Genomic DNA, 19848 nt, shown 5'->3' with positions numbered 1-19848 from the left:
TAGACTGGAAGCAACAGATCTCCACAACACTCCTGGAATCAACCTGCTTCTGGAATGACAACAAGAGGCGGCAATGGAAGAAGAGAATGCTGAATTTTCTGATGGATGTTGGGAGGATACAAACTGGAGCAAAAGTTCCAGCAAACGTCTCACGCATAACAACAGAGGAGACCACTACAACACACAAAGCAGCTACATCCTAGATCCTCCAGATATTGTTGACAAGACTTAACTTGTGACTTTAACCAAATATAAAGGAGAATGGTATCCTGGTTACAGGTTAGTCTTTAACACTAGAAACAGTAACAGTGAACATGAGGGGAATTAGTGATCCTATAAAAAAGAAATGCCTAGACATACAAGCCACAAATTGCCTTTGTATCTCTTGTTAAAACCCCCTAGGGAAAGTAAAATCTTCAGTGGTAATTGGTTTCAACATCAAGTGACAGCACCAGGTTCAAGTAAAGGACAGGGTGGTAGCAGTCATTTTTGGCAAAGGAATAAACTTTAAAATCCATTCAATACTGAAATACAAGAATGGTATTTTTTTAACCATTCATTGTCCCTTTAATAATAATGTAAACTGTTAGATCCCTATATGCACCAAACTCAAAATGACTTGACTTTATTTGAAAAGTTTTATGTAAATTAAATAAATTTGCTGATGGAAAAGCCATACTATGGGGTGACTTTGACCTTAATGTAGGGGGAGTCTCTCTAAAAGATTTGAGCAAGGGCGACACCAGGAGGAACTTTTTAGAAGATAAAGACAATTGGCCTATTACAGTCAGAACCAGGTTTGCAAACCATGTCCCATTATCACGATGCAATGTCTAAATGGATAGACTGCAAGTTACAGCCATCACTCCAGCTCCAGAAGCTACTGCACTTTGAGGTGCAGGGAGCAAACTTACAAAGCGGAATGCATGGAAGAAGAAAGCTGACAAAACAATTCCATTTTATATTTGGAAGTTTAAACCATGATTTGGCCTGACATCTCAACCAAGTTAATGGTTTGAAAAAATGGTGATTTGCTTTTAAAGAACATGGTTTTCTAGTTACGGCAGTAAGATTTAAAGTTACTTGTCAAACTGCTGATGGCACACTACCGCAATGCAACAGATCCAATAAGCTGCTGAAAACCGATGCACAAAGTACACAGAAAACCAACATCTGAGGAATATAAACAGAACTGCCTTACAGTGTTAATTGCACATATTCAGTAGCACACTGCTAAGGGAAAAGGTTGGGAGGTTGCGATCTCTTTTGGCACTGGCTATGGTCCAAACTTCCCACATCCCCAAGAGTACTCTAGCAGTTCCTCACACTGAAAGCCACAACCAGCTAGACAAGAGAATCTGCTAGAAGATCAGAGTGGACTGAGTTAAATCAAGGCAATTTCAAATGCATCCTGAAGCTGTAGCAGCCAACTGAAATCACTGATTTAATAATTTCCCATTGGTGCTTTATATTTTCCAATACATACAAGTGATTCACCACTTCTGATATAACTGAACTGCAAGTCTAATCCAGTCCACCAAGCCTTTTTTTGCTGGTCCAGCAGAACTTAGCCCAGGGCCAACAGCATTGAACAAAATACCTCCTATCTGCCACTGATCAAAGTAGATCAGAGTGTTCCAATATGTTCTGATATTTTCCCAAGTGCTTGCAAAACATTGGAATGCTCAATACGCATAATAGCAGATTGGAACACTCCAGAAACAGGAAGGAACACTCCAATCAATAGAAAGTAGAGGTTCAGCACCACTCAAATCAGCAATGGTAAAAGGGGTCATGTAACACTGTATCACTGGATAGAGTGGTTTAAACTTCTGCTGCATGTCTCATGCAGAGCCAGTGTGGTGTAGTGGTTAAGAGCGGTAGTCACGTAATCTGGGAAACCGGGTTTGTGTCTCCGCTCCTCCACATGCAGCTGCTGGGTGACCTTGGGCCAGTCACACTTCTGTGAAGTCTCTCAGCCCCACTCACCTCACAGAGTGTTTGTTGTGGGGGAGGAAGGGAAAGGAGAATGTTAGCCGCTTTGAGACTCCTGAAGGGGAGTGAAAGGCGGGATATCAAATCCAAACTCTTCTTCTTCTTCATGTGCATGAATGTGGGTGGCCATAAACATCACCAGCATAAAGTCCCCAAGCCAACTGCAGCAAAAACAGTGGCCTTCTAGGTATTATTAGACTCTAATTCCCCCATCAATCTCATCCAGTACAGCCAACAGCCAGGGGTGATGAGAGCTATAGCCCAGCAATATCTGGAGGATCAAAAGTTCCCCACCCCTGAGCTAACCTGGAGTTGTCAACTTTTCTGGGTCAGCAGGCACATGTGGGGGCCAGTCTTTAAAATAGCTGCCATGGGGGCATGTCATAACAAAATTAGAGAGTACAGTCCTTGCTTCTCCCCTCGCCACAACCTCACACTTGCCATAAGGTTGTGCACGCGCGCACACACACATCATGCGCTGTTGCTGTCTAACAAGAAACATTCCCCAGTACCAGCAAAACATAGCCACACCACTCTCTCAGAGACTTCACATTGTGCCAAATATCTCTCCCACTCTCTCTGTCCAAGTGCACAGCACACTTGAGCATACATACATCACATTCAGAAAAGCCCCTCCACAGGTCAAGGAAATGCCTGCCATTCTCCCACCCCTTCAAAATATCTAAAAAATATACATGGGCCATCAATCACGTGTTGGTGATCCCCAACCTAATTGTTACTAAGAAGCAGCATCTTAACATACTAAACCAGCTCATAATCTCAGAAAGAAAACAGCACCCTTAAAGAGTCAGAAAAGCCACACTGTAGTCTGTGTTAGAAACTGTGATAGAAAAGCTAGGAACCAAGTGGCTCTTGGAACCTGGATTGTGGGTGCCAAAACAGAATGTCTACTCACATTTGGGGAGTGGGTATCAGCAACACTTTATTTTTTTTATAAGCATGCATCAATATGCAATCCACATAAGTGACACATTGTTACTATTTTAATAGAATTGTTAATAGTTGGTTAATTTTGTGTTTACAATAAAAATATTGGTACCATGCTTCAGTTTTCAAAACACTCTACTCTTTTTTTAAACTCCTTAACGTATTGTCTATCCTTAACATATACATTGAGGCTTCAAAGCACACACATTTCAGTAATCCTTGTGATAAGGCAGACCAGTATCACAGTGATTGTTAATACTGATTTTTTTGGGGGTATTGTATTTTCCTGCTATGTAATCAACCATGAGCAAGCTATGCCTCAAAAGGTTGCCTATGCAAATTTTTCTTGATAATTATATACCCAAGGCCATGTTTACACTTTTGTGGCATAATGATCCACGATCTTTGCCAAGAAAAACTGAATTTGAAGCTGCTTTGGTAGTCACAGGCAGGAGCAATAAGTTACACAAAAGGAGTAACCTTGCTCATTACAATTCCTACTAAGAACCCTCCTGCTTGGTTTCACAATCCGTTACACACACACACGCACACACGCACACGAAACTAGAAGCTTGATTTAAAAAGCTAAGTGCATTATTTGCTATGGACTGAAATATATATTTTCTTCCGTACAGTATTTGTGCAGCACACACAATGCTGGCAAAACCAGTGGAAAACAGCATATAGATAACTAATTACACCTTTTAACTGTGCAATTAACAGTAGATGCACTCCTGCTGCTGCCTTGTGGGGCGAGGGGGTCTTTGGAGCCATGACACTGACACCAAAGTGCGGCAGCTGTTGTAACTGTTTTAAAAGTTGGAGCAGCCAAACGAACAGCTCCGCATTTACAGTGCTGATGGGGCTCCAAGCAGCAGTCCCAAACGGTTCCTCTCCTCTGCAGCATCCCCGGCATCAACCGCCACCAGGGTTTGATAGTCATTGCCTCTGATGTTTTCCACCAAGCACCAAAAGATGTGTGTCTTCTAGTGCCGCGCTACCCTGCCAATCAGGTGATTTGCAGGGAAGTACAACAGCGAAGAGGCGCCTTTGGGTGCCCTGCTGCCCCACAGACCAACTGACTGGAGTTGCATTGCAGCCACATGGAGATGTTAGATACCCAACAATGACACCTGGACATCTGCACTGCCTCACAAAAGGTCTGTTGCCAGTCGCAAAATGCAACTGGCATCAGACTATTTTCAAACACTGACTATAACAGATAGTATCTTAAAGCCCATTGTAAAGTCTGCACAACAGGAAGCAAGTGTATCTCATTCGGGAATGTTCCATAATTGTGAAGCCACCACCGATAACATTTTTTATTCTCAGGTCTGTGAACCTAAATTGATCTTACTGGCAATCATGCAACAGAGGCAGTGGTTTTCAACCTGTGTGCTGTGGCACCCTGGGATGCCTTGAATGATGATCAGGGCTGCTGCGGGCAACAATGGCCTCTGTCCCTTTTTCCTTCCTTCCCTCCCTCCTCTGATGCCCTCTAGGGTCTCTTCCTCTCAAAGGCTTGCACAGCTGTTTATTGCAGAAGCCCTGGCTATAAGCTCTGCAGGTGAATGGTACCTCTGAGAGGCACCTCTCTTCGGGGTTGGGGTGGGGACTCCGAGACCAGGGACAGCAGCAGCAACAGCCCAGAGAGCTCCCAAGGGGAGGGGAAAAGAGAGAAGACAGGAGGCCAAGGGAACATTCTACAAGGGAGGGCGTTTGAAAAGGGGGAGAGGCTGCCAGCTCTGCAGGCAAGGGGTGACATAACTGGGCTCCTGAGCCCCACAGGGGTGCCACAGAAATAATGTAGTTTGTCAAGGGAGCCATGGAGTCTGTGTGTGTGTGTGTGGTGTGTGTGTGTGTGTGTGTGTGTGTGTGTGTGAGAGAGAGAGAGAGAGAGAGAGAGAGAGAGAGAGAGAGAGAGATATTTCCCTAGTGAGCACAATGGATGAAATTCCTAGTGTCATAAAGGGTGGATAAGAACAGAAAGGCGCCCTGCTGAATTAGAATAATGGTCTACCTAGTTCAGGACTAGCCAATTTCAAATGCATGGCTATGAGAAGCCTATAAGCAGGACATCAGCATGCTAGCACTCTCCAGCTGTTCCCCAGCAGCTGGTATACAAAGGTATGCCGGCTCTAGCTCTAGAAGTAGTATAGTCATCATCACAAGTTACCACTGAGAAGCTTATCCTCCATGTATTTGTCTAATTCCACTGTCTTAAGTTTGTGGTCATCAAACTTCTTGCAGTAGGGAATTCCACAGTATCACTATGAACTATGTAGCAAGATGGGTTTTCTGAATGGTTTGCATTATAATTTAACACATTTCTTACTAGCAAACAAGGCTAAAAAATACCCCTGTTGGGACAGCTTCTACATGTTCTTAAATGTTTCCTCATTTGTGCTGCATTGTTAGCATACTCCTGCCTGCAATATTTACATCTACCTCTTCCCTTCAGTGGTTTCATTAGAAATTATGCCAAATGCTAGTGCCTTTTTCTGTTTAGGCAAAATTATGATTCAGAGTAATCAAATGCACTACCAAAACAGATTTTAAACAAACACTTCCAAATTCCCCAGCTCCAGAAATGAAACAAGACACCACCCTGAAGTCTGTGTTTGCAGCAAGTAAAATAAAAATTAATAAGTTTCACTTTAGCTTGCAGCCTCACACTCAATAAATAAGAATGTTACCTTTTGTATTGATTTGACAGGCACAGCAAAGAGATTAATTCAATTGTTTTACTTGATTACTGGCTTGCTTGCTTGCTTAGTTACTTAGTTAGTAGTTATAGGTGTTGTTTCTCTAAATATGTTCAAGGCGTAAAACAAACAATACAATTTGTAAATCCATTAAAAACCTGCATGATAATCATTCCTGATAAACTGATCTAAAAGTTTTGTATGCACTGTTTTATTACTCCTGACCCCAATTACAAATACAAATCAGTGACATATGGATTCCCTCACATACTTGCAAGTGGTAATCAAGTTTATTTTAACTTTGAAACTGCCAAGTTTGCCTAATAGATTATTTGCAATTAGCATCCCACTGAAATCAAAGGACAACCCGATATAACGCCATTAAGATATTAGTGGTTTTTATTTTCAAACCCTTTCCTGCAGGTCACAAGCTTATTTTTTTCATTCATTATATGTTTATACTTTGTGATCATATAAAACTATCTACATCGTGTACAGAATACAATGCATTAGGGCAAATAAAAAATAAAACAAAGCACTATGAAAACAAAATACCGTGTAAGCCAGGTAAGTTCACAAAGCGTACAATATGGGTCACATCCAGGAAAATGCTTGCTAGAACAAGTTTAAAACTGCTGCCTAAAACACACCTGGAGCCAAAAACACAGATGATACCTGCCTAATCTCACTGGGCAAGGAGTTCCATAAACCTGGTGCCACCACACTGAATGCACTGCTTCTAGCTGAATTTGCCTTGCTACTTTGGTGTGGTTCAGACCGTAGTTTTTTTAATGGTTTAATATGTATGAGTTGGCATGTTGGTGCACTGCTCAAAAGTCTGCACTCAGCTTCTCTGCCACTCCTGCCGTACTAAGGCGAAGATTCTGTTAGTACAAGGTTTCTCCTGGCTTGACAGAATCTTCTTCTGCTCTCCTCTCCCTACATGCCTCCTAAACCTACTATGGGGTTCTCCCAACCATACAGAGCAGATTTGGGTATAGTGCAGGACATACATGATGGAGTGGAGAGTCCCATTGTGCCAGAGGTAATCACTGAAGTACAACTGGTTAGTTGAATTCTATCCCTGGTTTGTTTTTCTTCAAACCACGAGGAGTAGACAATATTTCTTCTTGGCTTACTGCTGATAGTTTGTTTGGCAGAAACAAACCACAAGCCTAGGTTCACATGAAGCAAGGCAGGCTCTGGTTTGTTTCCTCTCCAGTGCAGCAGCTGGGAAACAAAGCACAGATTTTTAACCAGAAGCTATGGTTTATTGTGATATGTGAGCCAGACCACTGTGCCAATGTTTTCATTAAGCTACCCACCGCCCTCTCCCAACTCCAAGCAGGAAAGGAGAATAGCATTCTGCTCATGACTTTCACCAGAATGCAACTGGTCACCTTCCACTTCAAAGAGGGTATGAATGGAATCCATGGTTATTTATAATAGTTGATGAAAAAGAGACAGCTCTTGCGGGCACTGAGAAATGCAAAGGAAAGAGGTGAAGATGGCTGCAGAGCCTGCTCCTGCTGAACTTTTCCTTAATTTTCCTTTTCCTTACTCAACACCAATCCACTCTAGCTGGGCTTTTCTCCCTCCACCTCCCACAGCCATCTACCACCTTTTGTTTAAGCATTAGCCTGGCAACCATATACATCTAGGAATTGCATTAAGGCAGGTGCATGGACTTCCATACAGACTAGTGAGCAGGCTGTCAAAGGGCAAATGGAGAGCTCACTCCCTCCTCCATGTCCAGCATGGAAAGTAAGCACATAGGTATAGGAAGGAATTCCTCTCTTCCATGCCAAGCACAAAACCACTCTTTTCCCAATTCCAAGTAGGCTTGGTAAAACAATGCAAGCTTTTGTTGACTTATTTAGACTGGTACTGCCGACTGCAGATTAAAAAAATGTATTTTAGTATTACATGCAAGCTTTACTGGAAATATTTGTTTCTTGAAATAAATAATGCAAGTAAATAAATATTTAGGCAGAAAAAGCAGCCTTTAACTTGTATTTAATAGACAGTTAAACATTTGACAAGACAGATTGCATTCATACAGGATCTAAACAAAGTTTCATTTTAAAGGGGAAATTAATTTTAAAACATTTTAAATAAAAAAAATATCAAAGGGCCACTTCTTTAAATAAATTGTTTTACCCACCCTGTACAGCTTGGGGTTCCCTCCCCACAAAACTTTACTAAAAGCACAATAAGAGGCTAACAAGACTTGTATATCCCAAACTTGTCTTTAGAAAAGGAACTTAGGTTTCCTAACACAGTAAACAAACAAGCTAAACAGAATGATCAACACAAAAGTGAGACACTGAGACAAGCAGAATTTGAACTAAATGTAAAAGGTATTCCCTCAAATACCCTAAAATGAACCGCATTTCTAATACTTGGCAGAAGTCCAAATGGTGCCAGGTGGACCCCTTTGGGCCTGTCAACAAATGCAGTTTCACGATCAAGAAACAACTAAACCGTGTGCCTCCACATTGTATATTGGGTCACACACAAAAAAGGGATTTCTAGTTTTGACCTAAGCATTGAGATACGTGATGTGAGTGGACTCTGTCCTCAATATAATTTGCTTCCCAGTCTGTTTAGGGCCTTAAAAGGGTCAGCACCAGCACTATTAATTTGGCCAGTGATACGGAATGGGGGGCATGTCTTCTTCACCTCCTTCTTCGCTACAATATATCCATTTATTTCCAATTGTCAATGTCAAAAGGGACTAAAATCTCTAAAATTCATAGAAAATCAACGTGCCAATTTGCTCAATTTCTCTAGGACTCCATGACACCTCCCCTGTCCTCCATAATCCCTCAAGCAAGATGTCAAGACCCTAATCCTGTCAAATCACTCTGCCAAGCCTTTCCTCGGGCAAGGCCAGGTGGCAGACCATGCATACATGGACCATTGTCTTCTCATCAGGTACTCAGGATGTGCTTATCTGCACATATCTCCAGCTTTGCATATTCCCCCCTCCCTCCTCCATATGTTAATCCTGTGTGACCCAACCTCTTCTTAATGTATTCATGATGTAACTGGGATGTATTTTGCACTGTATTCTGGGACATGGAGGGAAATTTCAAAAGTTCATGTCACCCCTTTCTCGCTGTTCAATCTCGCCTTGAACCTGTTGCGCAATAAAGTTGGATCTTCTGCAGTTTGCTCCTATCTCCGGCTGAGCTCATTTTCTTCCGCAGGGACCCGCGGACCTAGTCCGACGAGCTGGGTGGCAGAGTAGCCCCGCACCCAGATTTTACCGTAACACCAGAAACAAAGTGGTGATCAATGCAAATAATATAATACCAAAGGAATATGCAAATTATCACAGCAGCCCCATGAACAGTATCTTACAGTTGTCTTATATGGATGTTATCAAGGCATGAATCCAGAAAGGTAACTACTAGTGAGGCAGCCAAAATTGATAAAAAGGTTATTGCTGCATTCTGGACACCCAGTAGCATAATCATAACACCTTAAAGGGTTTTTTATTATTACTATCATCTAGGAAGACCTAGAGCTAGGACACCGTAACATACTTAAGCAGCTTCCTCAAGTAGGGAACGTAGGGAACTGGGCAAAAATCTTCCAAGTCTGGTAATCGCTTATTTACAAAGCAACTCAAAGCATGTTGGTTGTGCAGTAGGGATCCTAACTTCATTCAGCAATGCAATAATAATCCCTCTCACACAGTCAGTCAAAGCTACTCTAATTGATCTAGTGAGCCAGGAAGGGAAAGTTTAACGTACAAGTAGTAAGTCACACTTCTCCAAGATCCTTTCCATAACCTTAGGCTACATAAACTGGTAAGAATCTATCTTAAAAAAAAAAGACTTGTAAGAAGGAATAAAAGATACAGTAAGCACCAACTCTGTATGAGTAGAACCCATGTCAAAACAGATGCAAGCAATTTATCTGCAAAGTGTTTTAAGAGTGGTCATAATACGCCAATATTTCTTGATTCCAGTCTTGGAATCAAGCTGAATATGACCCCCCTCCCTAACTATTTGGAAGAGTTTCAATAGATATTTAACAGTGATTAAAACAAGATTTCTTTAATACCCTCTGCTTTAAAATTGCTTTAGCTATTTTAGATTTCTATTGTTAATTGTTTTCTATTTTTTATGTAAACTTCCTAGACAACTTAGTAGGATGGGTGGTATACAAATGCAATGAAACACTAAGATGTAGGGCTAAATACCAAAACATTACCAAGCAGTGCTCCAAAAGTTGTGCAATGTCAGCAAAATTTGCTGCAAACTGCAGGCTCATGCCTGGATACTCTGGTTCTCAGAAGCACTAGTGGCTATAATAGCTTTCTCCGACGGGTGCTAAAACAAAAGGCAAGTGAATTTCTCATTTTTAAGTACAGTCGTACCTCCTTTTGCATCTGGGGTCAGTTCTGGAGCCCTGGATGCTGGACGAAAGGGACACTCAACAAAGTGCTGCTCTGAGAACGCACGAAATGCGATTTAGCGCTTCTGCGCATGCGGCAAACCCGGAAGTAACCCGTTCCGGTACTTCTGGGTTTGCTGCAGACGTTTGATGAAATGGACCCTAAATGGGGCACACTTAAAATGAGGTATGACTGTACATGGCCTGTGTGATATATATACATATTCCTGAAGTGTTTAAATAACTCCAAAAAGAAGAAAACTTTAATTGCTCTGAATGAGAAATATAAAGAGGAATTAATAGCGGCTGAAGTTTCTACTGCAGCATGGTCAAAGTTAAAATTCAACCTTGTGCATCTGAAACAATAATACAGGCATACCGTACTTTTTTCCATTATATATGTCTCATGTGGCGCTGTGGGTAAAACCTCAGCACCTAGGACTTGCCGATCGCATGGTTGGCGGTTCGAATCCCCGCGGCGGGGTGCGCTCCCGTTGTTCGGTCCCAGCGCCTGCCAACCTAGCAGTTTGAAAGCACCCCCAGGTGCAAGTAGATAAATAGGGACCGCTTACCAGCGGGAAGGTAAACGGCGTTTCCGTGTGCTGCGCTGGCTCCCCAGATGCAGCTTGTCACGCTGGCCACGTGACCCGGAAGTGTCTGCGGACAGCGCTGGAACCCGGCCTATAGAGTGAGATGAGCGCACAACCCTAGAGTCTGTCAAGACTGGCCCGTACGGGCAGGGGTACCTTTACCCTTTACCTTATGTCTCATGTAGACTCCATTAAGACATAAAGCCACAAATGAAATAGCATAAGCTAAAGTACTTTCATTAATTTATATAGTTATGATAATTTAGAACAGCCTTCCCCAACCTTGGACCCTCTGGATGTTTATGATTGCAGCTCCCATCATCTCTGTACATTTTGGCCAAGCTGGCTGAGGCTGATGCACAAGCTGGAGTCTGATACATCTGAATGAAAGAAGGTTGGGGAAGGCTGATCTATAAAGTCAGTATAAATTAACCTCCTGAAATTTATATTTAAGATTGATAATTATAACTGTAATTGCTCAGTGTTAAAAAGAAAACGGTAAGAGAATTTTTAATTTTCATTTAGTAAGTTTGAGAAATTAGTGTTTATTCTATGCAAGTATTATGCTATTCAACCCAATTGCTCAACACCTTCAAAAATTCCCCTTCAAAAATTAGATTGGTTCAAATCATAGTTGAAAGCACAGCAAGTTTGGCTTTTTTTATATCTGTCTTGCTATTTTGGAGTCACCAAGTTACAGTACCACAAAAAAGGTATGGTAAATTTTTGTCATAGTAAACTTCTCTAAAACAGTGCCATTCTACACACACTTACTCAGAAATAACCCCACAGTATTCAATGTGGCTTACTGTCAGCTACCGGTAAATGCCCATAAGATATCAGCTTAAAAGAGCAATCCTAACCCCCAGCCAATAACAGTGGCACTGAATGGAGCAACATTGCCATCAAAGCAGCCCAACTCTGCAGCTCACCCCAGCAGCCAGGTGGACGGTGAGGAAGTGACTAATGCTGCTCATTTTGAGCCAGCCCCAGTTTGGTACAACAAAGAGGCCTAGATAGAGCCCACCACCAGTAGGAAGACAAGCATAGGATCCAGCAGGTCCCTGGCTGGTTCAGCTCTATCCCCTCTCACCCCCATAAACACCCAACTTGAGGGGGGAAGGTGTGTTGGCAGAAACTGGCATGGACGCCACAATGGGGACTTCAATGGTGGCAGGAGCTCCCTGCCAGTGAAGTCTGCTAAAGTTGCACTCAAACTCTCTGTTGTATCCAAGCTCACATTAACAGTGGGTCAGTGGTTTGGCTTGCACTCTACACCAAGAATAGGAACTGTTTGACGTTTACAACCAAATAATGCTGCAATGCCTAGCAATTCCCTGGGAGGTGGACCTTACGGAGGCAAACTTGTCAAATTTATGAAGAGCCCCAGTAAACTATTGGGAATGGCAATCAGCACGTGAGAATAAACATGTAGCTTCCTATATATTCCACCTAGGACTAGCATATTTTATGTCTTTGATGGTACCAGTAAACAATGAGGGATCTGTGAAGATCTTGAGCTTCCTTGGAGAACTACTGATTCCTTCCTAGGGTAATTCTTTATACCAAAGCTTAATTTGCAGTTTTCCCAGAAACCATGACAACTGAAAGTATAACATAGAAATGTGGACTACTAGACATCTGCCACATAGCCCCTATTTCTAGTACCTTAGGAAAAGATTTTCATAATCTTTTTACCTCAGTAAAATACCCATGTAAAGCATTTTAGAACAACCAAGAAAAGGGGCACATCTTGCTGATCAACAAATCTGTAAACAGATACAGATTTATGAATTTGTGTGCTAGAAAACCCCAAATGTTTCTATGGAAATTTGCAAAGCTAAGGTTACATTTTTAGTTAGAATTGTTTAGCAAGCATAATGAACAAGGACAATCGTTTCAGTTACTCAAGCAATTTAAACAAGCTGAAATCTGAATCCCAAAGCTGTTAAAACAAATCTCATATCATGGTGGTTTCCCTTACAGCTGCAGTATAGCCATGCAGTAACCTCATAAAAAAACCAAAACTTCAATGTTTGTTGACAGACACAAAAGAGCAAAAGTTACACCACTTATGAACACTCAAGGTTTGACAGTTCAGCAGCAACTATGAAACCTGTGTACTTTGAGCACTATTATAAAAACAACAATTTACAAAAATACTTTCAGTATACAAGTGCTGCATTAGGCAACAATTGGTTATTATATTTGAGAACTACCGAATGTTTTGTGATATTTGGCTGGGATTGCGGAGTATTATCAAAACTGTATTATTTACTCTTTCTTGATATACATAACAGTTCAGTTTTATTAGATGCACATTAGCCAGTGCTTGAACTAAATAGCTATAATTGTTTATGATAATCTACTAGTAATAGACAGTTACACGAGTATGCTTATAGAAACAATTTAATGATAACCACATTTATGCTATATCACTGTTGATACCTTAATTATTTTTAAGGTATGGAAAAGGCAAGTTGCTTCATTTTCTATATTCTAATTAAATATCTTGACTTATTTTATTTGGCTGTAGCTTGACTCTAAAGATATTTTTTAAAATTCAAATTTCTGTAATACTGTACATGGGGGGGAAACATATTCTTTAAAATACATATACACTGTGTGTTAAGACTATGCAATACAGTAGAAGAAAGCAATTTCTCCCTAACTTCATCTTGCATCCTTTCTAGACAAAAGGTATTCTCAAGAACTTGCCTCATCACTGGCTGGGGTTGCATGTCACTCTAATCAAACCATGGTTTACTAAAAACATGCAAGCTTCTGTAAAGGAATTCACAGATACTATGTGCATCCCTGGTCATTCAGTTTCTGATGCTGAGCTGAACTAAGATTTGGCTTAGTGTCATCTTAATCCAGACTCGTGGTTAGGTCTCTCGAAACCAACTAGGAACTGTAACCACGGTTTGCACTACGATTTACAGCTTGTGGTTTTGTCCATGAAAGCTAAACAGTGAGCTAGCTAAACCAGGCTCAGGAGGCACACTAAGCCAAACCATGGCTTGTAACAGCAGCAGAACAACCAGGAAGAAGCTAAGTGCTCACAATTTCACGAGAGGCCACAGATTCATACCAAGTCTTAATTTGAATTAGCATGGTGTGTATACCAGGATACTTTCGTTGTTGAAGTTTATATGTGTAAACTGGTTACATGTCCTGGTGATGGGTAACCTACAAAACAGGAAGGCTAAAGCTCTTATAAGTGACCTTCTGTTAAACAACAACAAACCTAGAAAACTATTTTTAAGTTTTGCCTCCTTCAAAATTTGGACTAGGCACCTAGTACAAATGCCTTGTAAAAATGCAGTCTACAATAAGCACACACTGTAGTCCTAACTCCTGAATGAATTTACAGATATTCACACCACTTCAACTACAAGATAAGGCACTCTTCCACATCATTACTAACACTGTTACTAGCTAAGAGGCTAAGATTGCTGAAGTCATTCTCTCTTTTCCAGAGATTAATTTTCCAGAGATGTCTCTTCTATGGAGGCATGAGATGCCTATATACTTTTACTACTTTCTCAACTCTGTGGATATGTTTTAAAACAGATGTAAACTGCATTAAACATTCTATAGAATGTAAAAGAGAAGGCCACTGGTTTTACATTGGGTAATTACTGTATTCTTAAGAAGATGAGGTTGTAAGCTCACCCCTTTGCATTCTCAAAATTGCATTTACTCAGTAGTAAACCACAGTATGTTTCAAGAAAACAACTTTACAGAAGTTAAATCTGTTGCACTTCTTGCTTTAAAATGAGTGCATTAATGTGAGCTGCTAGGTACATTGCTAATAGCTTATACCCTGCATACATCTTTTAGAAATGCCTTCCAAAAAAAACATTTTTCTGCATGGTAACTGCTATGTACAGTATTCTATGAACTAAAGTCACTTAGGGAGCACTGAGTGGATGGCCTTTTGAATCAAATGTTTCTCTGACTTAGGTAGGTCTGAAACACTAAGCAACCAAGAATCTAGAACCTGCTTTCAGGTAAAGGTAAGCAGAATCAGTTCAAAATGTGAGGTTATCTAAGAGCATCCTGTGCTTCCCCCTTGGAATTATGTTAAACCATTTATTGAAAAGAAAAAAGCAGACCTTTATTATAGCTGATAAAATGCAAATTGGAGCATGAAAATGTAAACAGATTCTATCTGAAGTATTGTATCTATAAGTAAAATGTTAAGAAACTGAATATTCTAAGCAACATTTTCATATGGAATTTCAGAAATGTTTACAACACAGTTTACCCAATAAGGGCATCATTTCTTTAAAATGTATTGTAACTTTTCATTTGATGTAACAGTTTATGCCAAACTGTGTTATCCATTTAGCTATTTTGCCTTTACATAAAATTCACAATCTCTTCAGTCTCTAGCACTGATCGCCATTTCACAGCACAGTCAGCCCACACGGAACAGATCAATAACATTACAGACACAAGACTAGACTGTATCCATTTAATAACCACAAGAAAGTGTACCATTCAGCAAAAACTCACACACATTACAAAACTGCTGGAGAGCAAGAGCTAGATAACAATGTAAATCAAAGTAAAATCATAACCAAATATGTCAATTATAAAATCTCTTTCTCTTTTCAACACTGAATGCATGCACCTAGGAAACTAAAGTACAACTATAGCATGCACATTTAGTAAGGGAAAACCAAGAATAGCCATCCAATCCATTACTAACTAGTCAAAGTGCTGTGCATGAAGCAATTCTTTCAACCACTGCTTGCTACCCAGTAATGCATTGTTCCTATGAGCAAAACCTGTTCAAACTTATTTATTATAATGAAAAGATTTTGTTGCAGAAGTTGAGGTTTACCATTTACTTTAGCACACACTACTTACTACGTGGATATTAAAGGATTAAGAAAACCTAAAACCTACTGTGTGAAAAGTATTTAAAAGTTTATACATCTCATCTAAGACCATTCAACACAACTTTCCAATTCTATATTTTTCATATTTGTTTAAGAAGCTACTAATAAATTTTCAAAAGAGAAAGCTGTGAATATTAAAACCAAGTTACTGGTAAGTTACTATAATGCTGACAAACATGAAGGAATGGCTAACACTACAAATTATTAGCTTGCGTACTGGTAGTCTGTAAAAGATCAGTAGCAGTAAAGCACAGTTGTGATATTCCAAACAACACACACACACTGTAATGTCACTGCTGTTGACAAAAAAGTACAAAAAAAATATTAATCCACATTTTAATTTAACAAATGATAATGCAAGGTAATGTTAAGGATATTAGAATACTGAAAGCTAAGTTGAGAAGAAAACTATATACTGTACACTTACCTGAAGAACAAGAGATAAGAAAAACAGCAAACACCAACTTTGTAGCAGCTCCCATTTTCCAAATAGTTAGAAATGATATGAAGTTATTCTATATATCCAGCTTTCCAGGTTCTCCAAATATGAAAATCCCTCTTTCACTTTATTAAAATTTTCTGTAAGAACATATTTGGAAAGTAGTGTCCATAAGAGTAAAATCAGATTTCAATACTAGTGTATCTAGGTCTTCCTTAGTAGATCCTCCAGTAAAGGGATGTATGTATTTGGGAACATACACCTCATTTGGCTTCTGTACAAACAGTGGCAAAATTCAATTCATAAGAACATATTAAGGACCCAGTTTAAAAGGTCAATAGTAAAGCAATTGACCGACTACTAAGCAAATTGCCTTGGAGCATTGTTTTCTTCACTTTAAAATCTGTAAAATATCCCCCAGGAGTACTGGAATCAGGCAAGTCGCACAGATATTAGTAAACAATACTTTCTTCTTCACGCCTCTTTAACAGTATGTAGTGTCTGGGTGAGAAATAGTTCCACATTAGTTTCAAGTGTCAGCACAAACCTGTTTTCAACGGAATGGGCAATAGTAAATTAATCCATTAATAAAAAAAAGGAATTTGTGAAACACTGATGTTTCCTATTAATAATGCTGAGACCAAGTAACACGGACAGGGCAGAAACCAGAGCTTATCTGTCCTCCACAGCACCACAAATGTCTCTCTGATCTTTCTTTACCTAGTGTATTCTCATTTCCACTTTCCACTTTTTACATTCAGTCTTTTGTCCATGCCCGCTCAAGAGGAGTAGATGGTATAATTTGACACTCGATTTGCCTTCGAAGGAAAAAAAATAAAAGCCTTAAGGAAACTCCCCCAGCCCATATGACTCCCTCCCTCAGTTAATGCTTAAAATATCCTTATATTCGGGATTTAAAAACCACACAAAAGTGGTGGAGGGAAGAGGGAGGGCGATGCGGCTTCCACCTATTTTGGAGGGTGGAGTGAGTGGAGGGTTGTAGAGAAGCGAAGAAAATTTACTTTCTTCACTGTTCTAAAAAAACCAAATCTTTAAACACAACGACGATCGAAAGAGGCTTGGGAGCGATCTTTCCCGAAGCGGCGGTGCAAGAGGAGGTCTCAAAAATGGATGAAGCAGGTGAAGCGATGCTTTTTTATAACCATGGTGATCCGATGTGGGCAAATGGGTCTTCTCGAGTGGCCGGTCTGGTGGGGCAAGGAATGCACGATCTCTTTTCTTTCTCTCTCCTCCTCCTTGCTCTTCCAAGCTGGATGTATGTGCAGGCGTCTAGTTCTTTCTCTCTCTTTTTTCCTTTTCCCCTTCCCTGCAACTCTTCACGGGATCACCATTTCCCACAAGAGTCGTCCTCTTCGGTCGCTGTCGAGGCAGGACCCTCCGTGCACGACTCGGCTTTTGTTTTGTTTCTCTCTCACACACTCACACACCCTCTTCTTCTCCTCCTCCTCCTCCTCCTCCCTGCCTTCCTCCGTTCACAACCGCAGCGAGCAGACGAGAGAGAACGAGGGAGGCGGGCGAGGAGGTCACGGAGCCTGGTCAATCCTCGCTCTCGCCCCCTTGTGCCTCCCACACAACGGGCGGAGAAGAAGAAGAAGGGTGAGGGGCGACCACGGCGGACGACGAAGCCGACCACCACGACGGCGGCTCGACGCCTCCCTTCCTCTCTCCCGAGCCCCGCCGCCCCCTTTCCTCCTAGCTCTTCCTCCCCGGCTGCGAAAAAGAACCTGCTGCTCCGGCGTCCGGCCCGGCGGCGAGAAGGCGGCCGAGCCCAACTTTGCGCCCGCGGTGATGAAGTTGAAGAGCTGAGGAGCGGCAGGAGGAGGAGGAAGAAGGGCCGAGTCGAGCAGCTTCTCCTTCAGGACGACGCCGGAAGGGGAACGGCGAGCGGAGGAGGGCGAAAGGACCGGCTTTATCGTCCCCCAGATCCGGCTGGCAGCGCTGAGTGGCCCTCCCTACCTTGCTGCGCCCCTGTGGTAATTTCATAGCTACCCATTCACTTGCGTGGTGTCGAGAACAGACCCAAGATGGCGGCGCCCGGGCGATTGTTTTTGTTTCCTCTCCACCTCGCTTTTTTTTTTTTCTTCCTCCCTCCCTCTCTCTCTTTAACTCCCTCCCTCCCACCAACACCCTGCTCGCGCACGCGCACGCGCGCTCTCATCTACCCGGCTCAGCCGGCCCCAACAGCTGCCGTTTCATGGGCGCGCGCGCGCGCCACGGTTAGTGGTGGTGGGGGGGGAGGAGTAGGAGGAAGAGAGATACGGGTTGGGGGGGGGGATGGGGGCTCGCCTCCATTTGATTGGCAGCCCGAGCTAGCCACTGAGCTAAAAAGAGTAAGGGGCGGGAAAGGTTCAGCCTTGAACGTAGGCGGGTTCTGCTCCCGCCCCTGGATTCGACTCCACCCCTCAGCTGGGCGGGGTTCGGCCGCCGTGTTCCATGTCTTGGCGTTTCTGGCAAGCGCTGAGGAAGGTGAGGCTTTGCTCGAAGCCCGGCAAGAAAGCAGGGGCTACCTTGCCTGGTTGCCAGGCTTATACTGTAAACGCCAGACTCATTTAGCTCATTTTACTGGGGAGCTCAGGGCTGCATTCCTAAGTGGGTCGTGCAGCCCCGAGCCTTGTGCCCTGTTTACTCGGAAGTAAGCCCCGCGGAGTTCAGTCGTGCTTCTGAGGCAGCGTGCGCATAGGATGGCAGCCTTTGCTTGGGTCCATTAAGGCGACAGTCCTTTAAGCACCCTTTCCCCAGTGGTGCTGTGTAAGGCAGTTTTCAGGGGATTGGTGCGGTGTTTAAGAAGACACTTTCCCCTCTTTCCTTTATTTGTATGTGCGCTTTTCCCATGCAGGTAAATTATGGGCAATTGAGCTGTTCATTATAGATAAAACAAATGACCGATTAAGGCTGCAATGGTGTACCCATTTGCCTAGAAGTAAAAACTCAGTTGAACCCAGTCCTGCATCTGAGCATAAACGTATAGGATTTCATGGCATGGGATTTCAGTCATGGATGTCCAGCTAAATAAATACAGATTATTATTTTTTAAGTGATGAGGTTATGGGGGGGGCTGTTTATTTTGTGCAAGTCAAGGCCCGTTACTTATATTTGAATGGGGGGAGTGTATTTGTCTTGCCTGTAGATGTGAGCTCTTTAAGAACATAAAGACAAGCATACTGGATCAGACCAGTGTCCCATCGAGTCCAGCTTCCTGTTCTCACAAGTGGCCGACAAGATGCCTGTGGGAAACCTGCAACTGGACATGAGCACAGCAGCTCAAGTGAGAACTACCCATAAAAAAATAATGGGGGAAACTAGGATTTTAGTGTAGCTGTAATGGTGCACCAGTGTATTCATCCGCCAAATGAAAGGTAGCAGGAAGGACAGGAGTCCCTCTCTCTGGTATGAATGGCTGAGCCCATAATTTATCTGTTGCATGTGTTTGCCTCTCACTGAGCTATGGATTAGTAGCAGTGACTGAGGTTGCACAACAGGCAGGAAGAAGCTGCTGCTAATGACCCAAAAGTGAGGGTGAATTGAGCCTATGGAAAATGCAGAACGGCATGATTGAAACGTTCCTGGAAATTATGTACTTAAGTAACCATTGTTACTTGATAATTTCAATAATTTATATCCCACATTATCTTGTGGACTATTATTCAAAGCAGCTTACAGAAACATTGAAACAAGCACCACATAAATACACAACAATCTAATATGGCAGTAAGGAAATAAAATCACAATTTTGTAATTGCAATAAAACCCCTTCTGGTAGAAAATAAACACTAATGACCGCAGCATAAGAACATCAGTAGTTGACAAAGAAGCCAATCCAAGCATAAAAA

At 41.9% G+C, this 19848-nt stretch overlaps 1 protein-coding gene across 2 annotated transcripts in view; it reads right to left on the bottom strand.

Moving 5' to 3' along the window:
• The window catches only part of ACVR2A (activin A receptor type 2A), a 54622-nt gene extending 36373 nt beyond the window's left edge, over nucleotides 1–18249 (bottom strand). Inside the window, exon 1 of one of the 2 annotated variants that reach the window (XM_082198446.1) lies at nucleotides 15986–18249. In XM_082198446.1, the coding sequence (XP_082054572.1) occupies nucleotides 15986–16040 (55 nt within the window). In that variant the 5' untranslated portion in view covers nucleotides 16041–18249. The remainder of the gene's footprint in view (nucleotides 1–15985) is intronic. The other variant, XM_082198447.1, reaches the window with a different exon arrangement.
• Nucleotides 18250–19848: the final 1599 nt, after the last annotated feature.

The sequence above is a fragment of the Podarcis vaucheri genome (assembly GCF_965113315.1).
Source record: "Podarcis vaucheri genome assembly, chromosome: 1".
Lineage (NCBI taxonomy): Eukaryota > Metazoa > Chordata > Lepidosauria > Squamata > Lacertidae > Podarcis > Podarcis vaucheri.
Note: the sequence above shows the minus strand (reverse complement) of the source record. Positions and strands in the feature narration are given on the sequence as shown.